Source organism: Panicum virgatum, chromosome 5N (genome assembly GCF_016808335.1).
Source record: "Panicum virgatum strain AP13 chromosome 5N, P.virgatum_v5, whole genome shotgun sequence".
Lineage (NCBI taxonomy): Eukaryota > Viridiplantae > Streptophyta > Magnoliopsida > Poales > Poaceae > Panicum > Panicum virgatum.
In genome coordinates this window covers 9,416,497-9,429,831 of record NC_053149.1, presented here as the reverse complement: position 1 = coordinate 9,429,831, position 13,335 = coordinate 9,416,497, and the positions used below count along the sequence as shown (strand labels likewise).

At 50.5% G+C, this 13,335-nt stretch overlaps 1 protein-coding gene across 1 annotated transcript; it reads left to right on the top strand.

The window, feature by feature from the left end:
* Positions 1-1,636: 1,636 nt before the first annotated feature.
* LOC120674318 lies at positions 1,637-2,802 on the top strand. The gene has a single exon (XM_039955488.1). The coding sequence runs from the start codon at positions 1,946-1,948 to the stop codon at positions 2,516-2,518; it is 573 nt and encodes a 190-aa protein (XP_039811422.1). The 5' UTR covers positions 1,637-1,945; the 3' UTR covers positions 2,519-2,802.
* Positions 2,803-13,335: the final 10,533 nt, after the last annotated feature.

The window sequence follows — 13,335 nt, the reverse complement described above, 5'->3', positions numbered from 1 at the left end:
TACCACTTGTTACCGGTCATGCATAATGCCAATTTTGACCTACTAGAAAATATGCACCGTGAATAGCAGACACTTTAATCACCCGTTGGCTATAGTGTATGGTTGCAAAATACTCGTTGCCCAAGTATAAGAGCACTCCTTTCCAAAAAAAAAGTATAAGAGCTGTTGTTCTAGTTCAATTTTACTGCTCGGATTTTAGCCCAGCCCGTTGAATCACGCCAACAGGGGAAACGGTAAAACGGTAAAACCACCACAAGAGTGAAAAGACTACCGCCAACTAGCCGTGGACCAGCGCCAGCTTGGTAGCCCTACACAGAAACCAAAGCCGGCTAGTAGGCAGATCCCCAGCTGAGCCGACGTCCCCTTCGCCGGCTGAAGCCGACGAAAGAAGAATCGCTGTCGGCTCGGCTCGCGGACGCGAAGGTTCCCAGGCGCCGGACGTGAACCGCAGCTGATAGCGGACGCGAGAATCGAATTTAAATAAATCTGGGGTTGGAAAATGGGGGGAAAAGGCGACACGCCCGTGACGGATGGCCCCAGAATCCCGATCCCCATGCCGCCCGCGCCGTTTCGCGCCCAGGCCCCCTGGGCGGGGTCGGTCCGCGGCCCACCCGCTCTTTTTGCGCCGCGGACCCTGGGAAAGCTCGGATTTGCAGATTCCCCGGACGGTTGGGTCCCATGCTTGGTGCTCGCTCGCCTCGAGCGTGGGCCTCTCCTCCTCCCGAATAAAAGGTTGGTTGGGTGCACCGTACAACTTGGGTTGGGTTGGGGTGGCGTGGGCGCGTGGCGTGGCTCCCGGTGTCGCGTCGCAACTGCGCGTGCGGCGCGGAGTGCGGTCAGGGCGTACGGTGCGCCGGATCCCCACAGAAAAGAGGGAGCTGGAATATTTTTTGTGCTAAAAAGTGCAATTGTGACGCCATTCTTACAGAACATTTGATAAAAAAATGCTTATGCACAGTGGTGATAATATAAGACATGTCTCAGCTAAGAAGTCGAATTAACTAGACTACTTTATTTAGTAGTAAAATAAGGTGAACAAAGCCCAACTTATTAGTTGGAAAATTTTGACTGAGTTAAAGCGCGCGGAAAGCCAGGCACGTTCTGGAATTCCTTGGGCACACGAACGTTCAAAATATAGCTGTATCCAACCCCCTGTTTCTCCAGCTAACCTAAAAAAGAGGCTCGCGAGGGCCAAAGAGCACCGCTAACTAATCCAGCCAGCCTCATCTCAAGGGAGAGAGAGAGAGACGAGAAGAACAAATAGCTGTGCCGGAAAATATCGACGGGGGAAGGCGTCGCCCGTTCAAACACCACACACGCCCTGACGCGCCCCAATCCACCCATCCGGTCAGGGTCAGTGCAAGGCGCGGACAAAACAGGCAGGCAAGGCAAGGCAGGCGCCGCGAGGGCGGACGGGCGACCCGGCCGCCGGTCTTCCAGATGGCACGCCTCGCGCGCAGGCGCCCATCCGTCCGTCCACCCCCGCGCCGCGGCGGGCGCAGCCCCACCCCCCAACCAAATACTAAAGAAAAGCAAAGCCAGACCAGAGGGGCGGAGAGAGAAAGAGAGAGAGAGGTAGAGAGAGAGGGAAAGGGAAAGGGAGAGGAGCAGTAGTACTTGCTGCCTGCACCACCGCACTCGCGACCAAACCAGGCCTCGAGTTTTGCGGAAACCCCCCTGCGAGAGCCGCCGCGCGCAGGCCAGCCCCGGCCGCGGCCAGCGCTATATAAGGCGGCCCCCAACTCGGCGACGCTGCGCAAAACACCTCGCTTTTTGTAGTCTTCCGTCTTTGCCCTCGCGCTCTCGCCTCTCGCCCCCGTTTGCTCGGCCGGCGCGTGTACGTGTGTACAGCGAGCGGAGCAGGGAGAACGGAAAAGAAAGAAAAAGAAAGTCTTGCCCTGCCTTGGCTCTCCTCCTTGGGGTTGAGCTCAACCGTTGTTCGTTCATGGAGAGCTCTTCCTCCTCCACCCACAAGCGGGCGCGGGAGGCGGCCGACCTCGCCGCCGCCGGCGACGGCGCGCTGCCGGAGGCCGGCGCCAAGAGGCTGCGGCCCGAGGACCTACTCGACCTGCTCGACGATGACGCCGACGCGGCGGCCGCCGGCGACCTGGCGTCCGTCATGCGGAGCCTCGAGGAGGAGATAGGGAGCTTCGACGAGGCCGGGGCCGCCGACGCCGCCGCCGTGCCGCCGGTGCACCAGCCGGAGCTGGGGTTCCTGCTGGAGGCCTCTGACGACGAGCTGGGCCTGCCGCCGGCGGGCGCCTCCTCCTCGTCGGAGGAGGCCGGAGCCGCCGGGGCGCCCGACGTGGCCGCCGGCCTTGACGGCCAGATCTGGGGGTTCGAGGACGAGATCGACGGCGGCTTCGGCGGCTACTCGCCGGAGGCCGCGGCCGCTGCCGCCGCCGCCGCGGTGTGGGACGACGACGGCTTCGACGCCGGGCTGTTCGCGTTCGGCGACGACGCCTGCGGGCCCTCGGATCTCGCGGCCCTGCGCCACGAGACCATGCCGGCCGTCTGATTACGGGCCCCGGCCGGCCGGCCAGTGGATTAGCGTTCTTTTTCTGGCTTTTTTTTTAACCTTGGGCTAACCTTAGCTGGTACTACCCTTTTCTTTAACCTTGGTGTAAAGTTTTTAGAAGGGTAAAAACAGAGGCGTGGAAACCTGGGGAAGGTTCCGACCGGGGAAAAGAATCTGAAAATGGTTTCCCTTTTTGCCCTTGGGAATTATTTTCTCGCTTATTATTATTATTATATATGAAAAAAAGAAGAAATAAGCTAGCATAAGCTAGCGAGTAAAAAAAACAGCTGTGAGGTCAAATGAAAGATGCCGACACGGCAGTGGCGCGGGTGGAGGTCACATGTGGCCGCTGCAAGGACGCTGACCTGCTGACGTGACAGACTCGAAATCTCAGAAAAGATCTGGGATTAATTGTGGACGGAGAAAATGGATGGCAAATTATTTCTAGAAAATGGATGGAAATACAACTTGGAACGGTCTGTCATCTCCGTAAATATACGCTTTGCAAAGAACTTTATTTGGATGGAGAGGATAATTCTGGCCGGTATGGTTGACTTGGAAGGTTAGAAACTGTAGTCTGTATCTCATCCCCCGGGCACCGAGATAAGATAAGTCCACAGGAAAAAAATGGCGTGAGCCACCGGCTACCCGGTTTCCCTTTCGCCCGCTGCCGTCGCCGTGATCGTGAGGCAATCCACTCCATGCCATGGGCGCGGTGGAGCAGTTCGCGAGGGAACAGCGGTGGAGCCGCACCGTGTCCAAGCCTGAACCTGATGTTTCCTCGTGAATTTTAGGGTTTATTTTGCGTCACTGACGAGAAGACTTTTACAAAACAGTATTTTTTTTTCTTTGCCGTGCTTGCTGTTGGGGAAGCATTTTCTTATCTTCCACGTTGAAACTGCTAGACTAGTACTAGTCGGCGGAACTATTTGTTTCTTAATAGACGAGTCGCCTAAAGTTACGTGGGGAATAAGGATTCTTTCCCCGTGGTTAGCCGTGCACGAAGCAAACGGGACATCTGATTTGCATGACATTGACTGTGCTTTTGGATGTGCGCGTAGCACATATGTAGGACGTGGCTTTCCTTGTCCTATCTCGCGCGGATCAGTTCATGGTAACTGCCCCTAGAGATCTAGTAGTAGTCATGTAACTTTGAGATTTCCTTTTCGCCGTATCCTAATATTCTTGGCTCTGCGAAGTCATTATGAATTTCTACTCTCTGCAGCTGACTCATACAGCAAATTAAAAAAAAGGGTTGAGTGCTGAACCTGAAGAATCATCACCAACCAATCTGCCAGGCGAAACCAGACACTACACACAACACACACGCCCCGCGCCCGCGCCATCCCGAATGAGACGGCCACCACCCGTCCCCGGCGACCCCGTACAAAAGTTGCGCGCCCGCCCCCGGCACGGCATGGAGGCACGCGTCGAGCCGGGCCCGGGCATCCCGTCACCCTCCCAACTTTTCTTCCTTCTCTTTCCCCTCGCCGAGACGAAACCGGAGCCGGTCCTTGCGCCGGGCGCCCCAGCCGGCCGCGGCCGGCTGGCGCACGCGGTCTGCTTGCCGGGCCGGGGCAAGTCGCCGCGGCGTGCACGGCCGATGGACCCATCGCTCTAGACACCCGCAACGTGCTAGCCCGCGCCCCCGGTGGGCACGCGCCGGCACGGCCTCGCCACCGCCACCACGCAACGCCGCCACCGCGGCACCAACGGGCCGCGCGAGCCCGCCCACCGGTTGACCTGCCGTTTCTCTCTCGCCGCCCTCGACCCCTCGTGCCCGAGCCGCTCAAGTTGCAGGGGGCCCGGGAATTTTCGTCGGGCATGTTGGGTTGCCCGCTTTCGCTTTGCCGTCGTGCACGATCACGTCTTGCCGCACGCCGTGCGTGCGGGGCGAGACCACGAGAGGCCAGCGATCTCGGAGTGTTGGGTGGCGTTCGTTTGGGCTCGTAATTGTACTCGCCGTCGGTTCGGCTAGGGGAGCCGCCGCCGCGGCTGCGGAAGGCACCGGCAGCGTCGGTTGGGGAGAGGTGGTTGGGCGGATCGGGATCGAGCGGAGCGGCCACATGCGCGGCGCACGACCGGCCGGTCGTGGCCGGGCCCTCGGGAGACATCTGACACTCGCATCGCACGCCAGGCCGCCAGCGGCAGTGGCCGAGCGGGGGAGGCCGGAGGCGGCAATCAATACGGGGTGGGGGATTTGGAAAGTGGTGGCGGAGGTGGGGGGCATCTCTGGGCGCCTGACGCGAGATCTCAGAGGACTTGCATGGCCGGACCCGGCAGGTGCGGCAGCAGCAGCACATGGGGCGCGGTGCTGCGCTGCTGCTGGTGGTTGGATCCGAATTCAACCGCCGTGCTCAACGCCTGCAACAGTTCGTGGTTCGTGTGCTCCCGCGTGGGGGTGGACGCCGTCATGCCGGTCGGCTTGATCATGGCACAAAGGCTCAATGCTCTGTCACAGTCCCCTCCTGTAATTCACAGGAAACTACTAAAACCTCTTCATTTAGAAGTACAAGGAGTACATTTTGTCTATCAATGGCTTATGTCGTATGCAGCGCTCTTCATGTGTTGTTCTCTATAATAATTTTCTAAAATGGAGCGAGTACTTTACTTTCTTTGATTGCATACATCCTGTAAGTATTGCGATTCTAGGACCAAATTTACCATCTTGAACTCGCACTCCATGTGTCGTATTGTTACTGTCCTCGCTGATCCCGTACAGCCGTACAGAACACTGCTGTAATGAATTTCGCGCCGCCCCAGATCACAATTATGTGTACGATGTTGGCAGAAAATAGCTGGCCAATGCTCGGCTTGATGCCGTAACTGCAAACTGTCCGGGTGCGTGCCATTAATCTGCCGTGCGATCACCAGAAAGATCCGTTGACAGGCTGAGCACGCTCATCCGTAACCAAGTTCAAGCCCCCACCCTAAAAATCCGCGGATTTTTAGCAATGACATTACCCAGACGTTGCGAGGCACTAGCGATTTCTGATGCTGAATTGTTGCTGACTAGTAGAGAGATGGGCCGAGCCTAACTGTATACTGGCCGTACTCCGTATTTAGATCCAGCAGGCCCAAGAACGCTAGACTATAAACGTTGTTTTTGGTTCGTTCATGTGGGCTTATGGCCCACAAAAAGTTGCCGCAGGTGGAGCTTTTTCTATACCACATCAAAATCACTCAACTAACGAGCAAGTGTCGGCCTGCCACGGCCTGCTTTTATAAAAAGGACTGAAATTAGAGGCTCGAGAGAAAGCATATTCGTCCCAAATTTTTCTGAGCGCGTATCCGTCTGCGGAACAAGTCACCGTTAAAACAAGTTTTGTGGGTTTTCACCTCCCACGAAGCAGGGCAGGCACCACACCATCATCACTCTATGAGTTTACCGCACCCTTGTCGGTAACACGACAACATCATTTACAGCTCACGTAACGGTAACCCCCCACTTGGACCGAGGCCACGAGGGAACGGGTATCCCTGCAGCGCACACCGCCCCATGCGCCTGCAGTAATTTACCGCGATTTTTTTAACAGCGCCAGCGCACATGCACCCACGTTGCGTGAACAGTGCCGGCACGCCTCAAACGGGCAGCCGCCGCGGCCGCCGCGCGGGAACCCGCCGTCGCCGCCCGCGCGCCCCCGCCCGTCCATACGGCTGCATGACAAAAAGGGAATCTAGCCGAGCACAGTGCGCTCGTGATACTAAATTCTCTAGTGGCATGCCACGGGAAAAGGCTCCGCGCGCGGGTGTCCGGGTGCGCCGCAGCTGGGCCGCGGCGTAAACGTGGCGGCCATGCCACGGCAGGCGCGCGCGTACGTGTAGCTCGCCGGGCGGCTCCCTCCGCTCGCGCCACTCCGGTGCCTTTCCGCGGCAGTGCAGCACTCAGCCACCGCCACCGCTCGCGGAAAAGGAATTATTTTTCTGAAAAAAACTCGTATCTTCACGGCACGGGGCAGCATAAATATCGCACGAGCCGCTCACGTGCGTACCTGCCAGCCGGTGGGGCCCCCGTGACGGGCGGGCACGCCTCGAAAAAGCGGGAAAGAAAAACAGAGATACGAATGGCTTCCGCAAGAAATTAGTGCGCACGGAAAAAAATCTACATGCATAGTGTACTAAATGAAGTCTATTTATAAATTTTTTTAATAATGAGTGTAATTTTTCGCGACGAATCTAATAACAGTAATTAATCGATGATTTGCTACAGTGATACTACAGTACAAGCATCTGATCGTATGGTCAAAGGCCTCGTTAGATTTTTTAGAATCACTAGCGCAGGGATTCTGAAGTTGATTTTATAAACTGACTTTGTTTGATACCGTAATTAACGATCAAAATAACACTGGTTACCAAACCAAACAAGACGAGACCAATAGTCAATCTCGGCGTACCAACCGACAACGACCCCCACGCGGGCCCCGCAGGAGTCCGCTGTGTTTTTTTTCCCGCTCACGTGAGAGCCGGGCGGGCGCACGCGCGCCTGGGGCCGCGTGGGCGGCCGCCGCGGAACCGTCCGGGCACGCCTCTCGGCGTGCCAGCCGTGCCGCGCCGAGCCGCGCAAGACTCCAAAGCCCTGCCGGCCGGCGTCCACGTCACGCCGCCCAAGCGCGGTACGAGCCTACGGAGAAGCACAAAACTTGCCATGTGAATACTGAAATACACTGTATTTTCTTTCAAAAAAAATCCAAACATATCGCCCGTGGATTTCCAATCCCCCGTACCGTACCGGACAGACGTTTTCCCTTGATGGTTTCTACTACTCCTATCTTTCCATCTACTAGTGACGATGAGGATGATGCCTAGTGAATGGAAAGTATCTCTGCGGCGTTGGTTGCTGACTTGCTGGCGCCACGGATACCCGCACAGACACGTCCACCTGTCAGATGCGGCGCCTAAAAAAGAAGCCGCCCCAACAGAACCAAATCCCCGTGGCCTTTCCTTCGGCTCCGCGCCCGCTTTTCGGAAAACAAAATATTCCATTCAGTTTCGTCCCCCACCTTTTAGCTTGGCTCGCAAGGAAGCTCGAAAACTAGGAATGAAGATTTATAGAAGCAGTGTACCCGGATAGCAGTTATCTGTACCGTTGATATAGTCTTCGAGATTAGTGCAGGGTATAGGGTTGTGTCGGGTATACAAGCCTATGGTATGGACGGACGTATGTATACGAGAAGGGTGTACGATCTGACCTGTCGCCCGTTCCTGTACCCACGGACGTCTAAATGCCTTTGATGCAATAGGTTGATCCGCGGTTAGATGATTCAAAATTCAAAAGTGGGTGCCGCAAATCTACAGAAAAACACTAACCCCAACTCCCCCAACCCGTTCCCCCCAAAACACTAGCCGGCGCTCTCGGTATCCGCTGGTCCGAGGTGCTGGCAAGAACACAAGGGAATGGAGCGTAAATGGTCCGAATCTGCTCAAGGGGAACAGATGGAGCAAGAGCTCCAAAGGCACGGAGGTGTGCATCTCCCCAAATCTGCATGGTGGGGTTTGGTCGCCGGGGCAAACTGCCCCTAATATTCTCCTTAATGACCGGACGGAAAGTATGAGCGTGAATGGAGCAGGGTGAGTTTCTTTCGTGCATACATTTTAATTGGTTTCGATTCTTCCCCCGCTATCGTTTTGTTTTAGTGCATCCCAGCTAGCAGAGAGCGTTGATCGCTGTGTGTTTGATAAAATGCGTTTCTTGGTTAGCGCAGTTGTCTCTTAGATCCAAACTTTTGTTGGGTGGATGAGATGTTAGAAGCATCTGCAGGCCACAAAGATGGTGGAGATGGCTGTATTTCCGAGCTGTGTGAGGTTCTTGATTTGAACATATCTATTGACAGGTAAGACTCCGTTGTTGATGTAAGGCCACACTCCAAATTTACATGCTGCTCTATAGATTTGTAGTGTTTGCTAAATTTTAGAGGTGCTCTGAAAGTATGTAGATGTATTCTCTTGATACACTCTGTTCGGCAGCTCCAGCAGCCTCCAACCCAACAGTGTTTTCCTCTCACACCACTCCAGCACCAGCTTCCAGCCAACAGCCAGCCAACAGTATTTTTCTCTCACACCACTCCAGCCACCAGCTCCAGCTCCAGCCCAGCGAACAGAGTGATAGTCGTGAAGAATGTATCAGAGGGTGGGTTAGATCAGATAGTTGTACAATGGACACGAAGATAGGAGTTTCCTCTGAATCTGCAAGGCATAAAACTTGTTGTCCATATATGTTAAGGAGCTTTGGTATATAATTGCAAATGCTAGTACGCTCTAGTGTAGACATGAAAAATAATGTTCCTAGTTCTAACGGTTGCTATGCAATCTGGAAGGCATAGTATCCTGACCTGAATTAAGGTAAAAATAGATTTGGTTAGTGATTTTGTAAACGCTGTGGGCCCATTTTAGAATATAGATTGAGCTAAATGATTGATTTTATGTAAAACTTTGATCTGAATACGGGTCTTGGGTCATTCGAGTGTCCTATCACCTTTTTGCCCTTCTTATTTGGTTTGTTAGATTACATTTCGTAGCTAAGTTAGTCAACTGTTTTTCAGTTTTGGTTGCAGCGATGACAGTTGGATCAAGGACTTGAGTTCGACTTCGAAGCCCGCTAGCAGGTACATAGCATAAGCTTCTATTTTTCTTTAGCACTTATATTGTGCTAGATTTGTTTTCATAACTCATGCATCATTGATTTGAACTGGAAACTAGATGTTTGAAAGGAGTCCGTTCACGAGAAGTGGTTAATACAGACGTAACTAGGAGACTGGAGTTTGAGAATGCTGGAAATGCTGTCTACCAAGATTCACCAGAAGATTTATGTGATTTAGGTGAAAAAGGGCTTGAGGTTTGCTTATCATCCGCTGGCAATGGGGAGAATAATAATACGTCGCTGGAAGAACTGTCTGTCGAGACAGCACTATCACAGAGGTGATGTAGCCACTATGTACTTGTTAATAATCAGCTGTTCTTTGTGACTAATTGGAGAGTATGCAATTTGAGGATGTGATGAAAATTTTTCGTTTTGTCGCGTATGATCGACATGCATGGCATCATTGATTTGAATGTTGTACCAGAAGACATCTCTGGAGATTGGGCTTTGTGCGTCAATGCAAACATCAGTACAGAAGAATCCGTTGAACCACTTACAGGGGGAAATGACAAGTGGAAGAAAAGGTAATTATATTGTTACTACGGGTTACTTGTATATTGTCAGCAGTTGGTAGGTATGATTTTTTTTCCTCCACCTAAGCAGGAACACAAAATCTTCTGGCCCGGATTGTCGGCCTCCAGTGCCAAACAGGCCAAGTGTTCTGCAGAGTGCTGTAATGCGTTTTGCTGAGCACAAAAGTGAACAGGTTATGAACATCCAAGTAGGAACAGAGTTTGATAATCTGGACGAAGGATACGATTACTACAACCTATATTCATGGGAGCTTGGTTTTGGGATACGCTGGGGGAGGAAGAGGTGGTCCGCGAAGCAAAGGGGCAAAAATGAGGCCGATATGAAAGCATACAAGCTAGGTCAAGAGTTCTACTGCAGCTGTCATGTAAGAGATGTCTTACGAGTAATTATACTGGTTTACAATTATTTTGTTGACCTGTCAAAAAAGCTGTTCGAATGTTTCCAAGACTTAGTTTGGAATGTTTTGAATCTGTTGTTGTAGGGGACACCCGGAGGGAATGTCAAGATAAGTTCTACCAAGACTAACTGCAAAGCAATGGTACGGCTCCATCGAACCGATGATGATGGGTGGGTTGTGGTGGAGCATATTGCAGAGCATAACCATGCACTATCTGAAACATATGGTGAGAAGAAACACTGGCCTTCCCATCATCACCTGGACAAAGTACACAAAAGACCTGATACATATGCTTAGGGAGAACAACATTGGTATCACGAAGCTGTACACGATACTTGGGAATTTTTTTGGGTCTATGCAGAATGTTCCGGCCACGAAGAGGTGCTTGAAAACACTTTGCCAGAAAATAAACAGAGAACAAGCAGAGGATGATATAAAGAAAACATTAGATTTAATTCGTGACCTCCGCAAATCAGATCCTGGATTCATGTTTAGTGTGGACACCGATGAAGACGGCAGAATCAAAACTTTAATGTGGACCAATAGCCGTAGTAGGATGCAATATGAACATTTTGGCGATGTAATTAGCTTTGACACAATATTCAAGACTAATATGTATGACATGCCCTTCGGATTGTTTGTGGGAGTCAATAATCATTTTCAGACAGTACTGCTTGGAGGGGTACTCATGACGGATGAGAAAATTGAGAGCTTCCGATGGGTGTTCAGAGAGTTTGCATCAATGATGGGTGGGAAAGAACCGAAGACAATACTAACATGTGCCTTTTTTCATAATCATGAGACAAAAAGTATAGATATTGGAATATGCGAAGAACAAAAGTTAAATTATTTTGTACCTATTAACTTCAATTCATTGATTATTGTTTATATATATATATATATATATATATATATATATATATATATATCAGATCAATGGAAGTGGCTATTGCAGAAGAGTGGAAGGCCACTGTCCATCGTTGGTGCAAGTGGCATGTTCTGAAGCGTGTTAAAGAATGTGTAGGGCAGAAGTATACAAGCAACAAGGATTTCAGGGATTAATTCCACATGATGCTGAATGAGATGCTGACAATAGACGAGTTCGAGACTAGCTGGGTATCTCTCCTCAAGGAGTATGGGCTGGAAAACAATGCTTTTCTGAAACAAATATATGCAACAAGAGAGAAATGGGTGAAAAGTTATTTCAAAGGTGTCTTTTGTGCTAGGATGACGAGCACACAAAGAAGTGAGAGTGCGAACCATATGCTGAAGAATATCCTTTCTCCGGCGTGCACATTGCATTAGTTCTTGCAGCAATACATGAAAATGCAGTACATTAGAGATGAGGACGAGAACTATGAGGAAAGACGCAACAAGCTGGTATGTGTGCACAGCATTGTATATTTTATAGTTCAAAATTATCAGAATTATGTCACAGCGTTTAATATGTGAAAATTGTACATGGTAAATAAAATTTGTGCTCATCTGTGCTTATAGAATTCAAAGAAAATCACAGTTGGAGGGCCGCTTGTGGTCCAAGCACATAAGATCTACACAATCAAAGTATTTTCTTTGTTTGTTCAGCTGAAAGAAGAATCAGAATTCTATCGGTCGCCAGCTGTTGTTCCTGGTCAGCAATATGTAGCAGAGCATTATGATCTTAACCGTGTGCAGCGTTGGTGCCGAGGCAAGTATATTGTGGACGTGCTGGAAGGAGGGTCAAAATACTGCTGTGAGTGTGGTTTGTTTGAGCATTTTGGATTACCATGCAGTCACATATTAAGGGTAAAAAATAGTGCGCTTGTTCAGCTTTTGTGCATTTTAAACCTGAAGCCAACAATGATCGGCTTTGTTGACTTCTACATTTTTTTGGTGCAGGTAATGATCAGCAATGAAGTTCAAGAATTACCAGAAAACATGATCTTCCAGCGTTGGACAAAGCATGCACGGCACATGTTGCCGCAAGATCTTGCTCAGTACAGCAGGGATAATCCTGCCCTTCTAGCACAGACTTACAGGCACTCGACTCTGATCCTTAGAGCTCTCCGTCTAGTGGAAATGGGGGACAGGAACGCAGCGAGTCATATAGCAGCTATGAAGATAATCGATGACAGTATAGAAGCATTGTGTGAAGTATCAAAAGAGAAAGATGGAATGGGCCTTGCTGATAGGGATCAGCAAGTTAGAAGCAGTAATTCAGGTGATGGGCAAATTGATAATTTCCATAGGCGTGCACCTAAAAGGAAAAATGAGCGTGGAAGACCCACAAACAAGAGGCAAAAAGCAGGTCATGAAAAATTGTCAAAGCGTCCACGTTTCTGCAGCCTTTGTCGCAGTGAGAAGCATACATACCAGAAGTGCCCTAGCCGTGACCCAGGGACAAAGCAGGCAAGGCGGCCTCCTACTTGGGCTGTGTTTAGATTCAAAATTTCTCACTCCAAACTTCACTATTCACCTATCATATCAAATCTTTTGCCTCATGCATGGAGCATTAAATGTAGGTAAATAAAAAAATTAATTGCATAGTTTTGATGTACACGACGAGACGAATCTTTTGAGCCTAGTTAGGTCACGATAGGACAACAATTACCACAAACAAACGAAAAGTGCTACAGTGTGCTATAGTGTCCGATGTGACCCTTTTTACCACTATTTTACGAATCTAAGCACAGCCTTGTAGTGGTTGTGGTGTCAGCGGGCACACGGTTGACCGGTGTATTGGATACACTTCCGTCAACGTTTCTACCCAAAATTTCTTCATGTAGGTAGAATGGTCTTGTGCGTTTTATTTAAGTGAGTAGTACTGTAAAGGATATGGTTCAAGGGCATCGTATTAGTGTCTGGTGTTTAGTTGTATGATTTCAATGTGATCTTTAGGATTGGAATAGAATTCCAAAATTTGCAGTGCATAATCTCGTGGTTGGATGGTAAAATTCTGGCTGTCACGTGTTAAAAGGATTTCGTAAAGCTAAAATTAAATGGCGCACTAATCTTTTGTAATGTTTGAGATAAATTTATTTGAAGGGCAAATCTGCATGCTCCCACTATTTTGGAATCATTAATATATATAAAACATGGGATGAACAAACGAATCGTGAACCAAGGGTATGTCACAGAGTTTGAAAACCACGTTAGCCTTTAACAGTAACTCGGCGTGCTGTGCCACGCTTTAAGCCGTGTGCCACGGAGAGTGGAGGGAAGCGCATAACCAGTCCTCCCGGGTTGCTATTCAAAATTTGAATATGCATA

Excerpts from the sequence above, each read along its gene's own strand:
- LOC120674318 (XM_039955488.1), top strand. The coding sequence starts at position 1,946 with ATGGAGAGCTCTTCCTCCTCCACCCACAAGCGGGCGCGGGAGGCGGCC.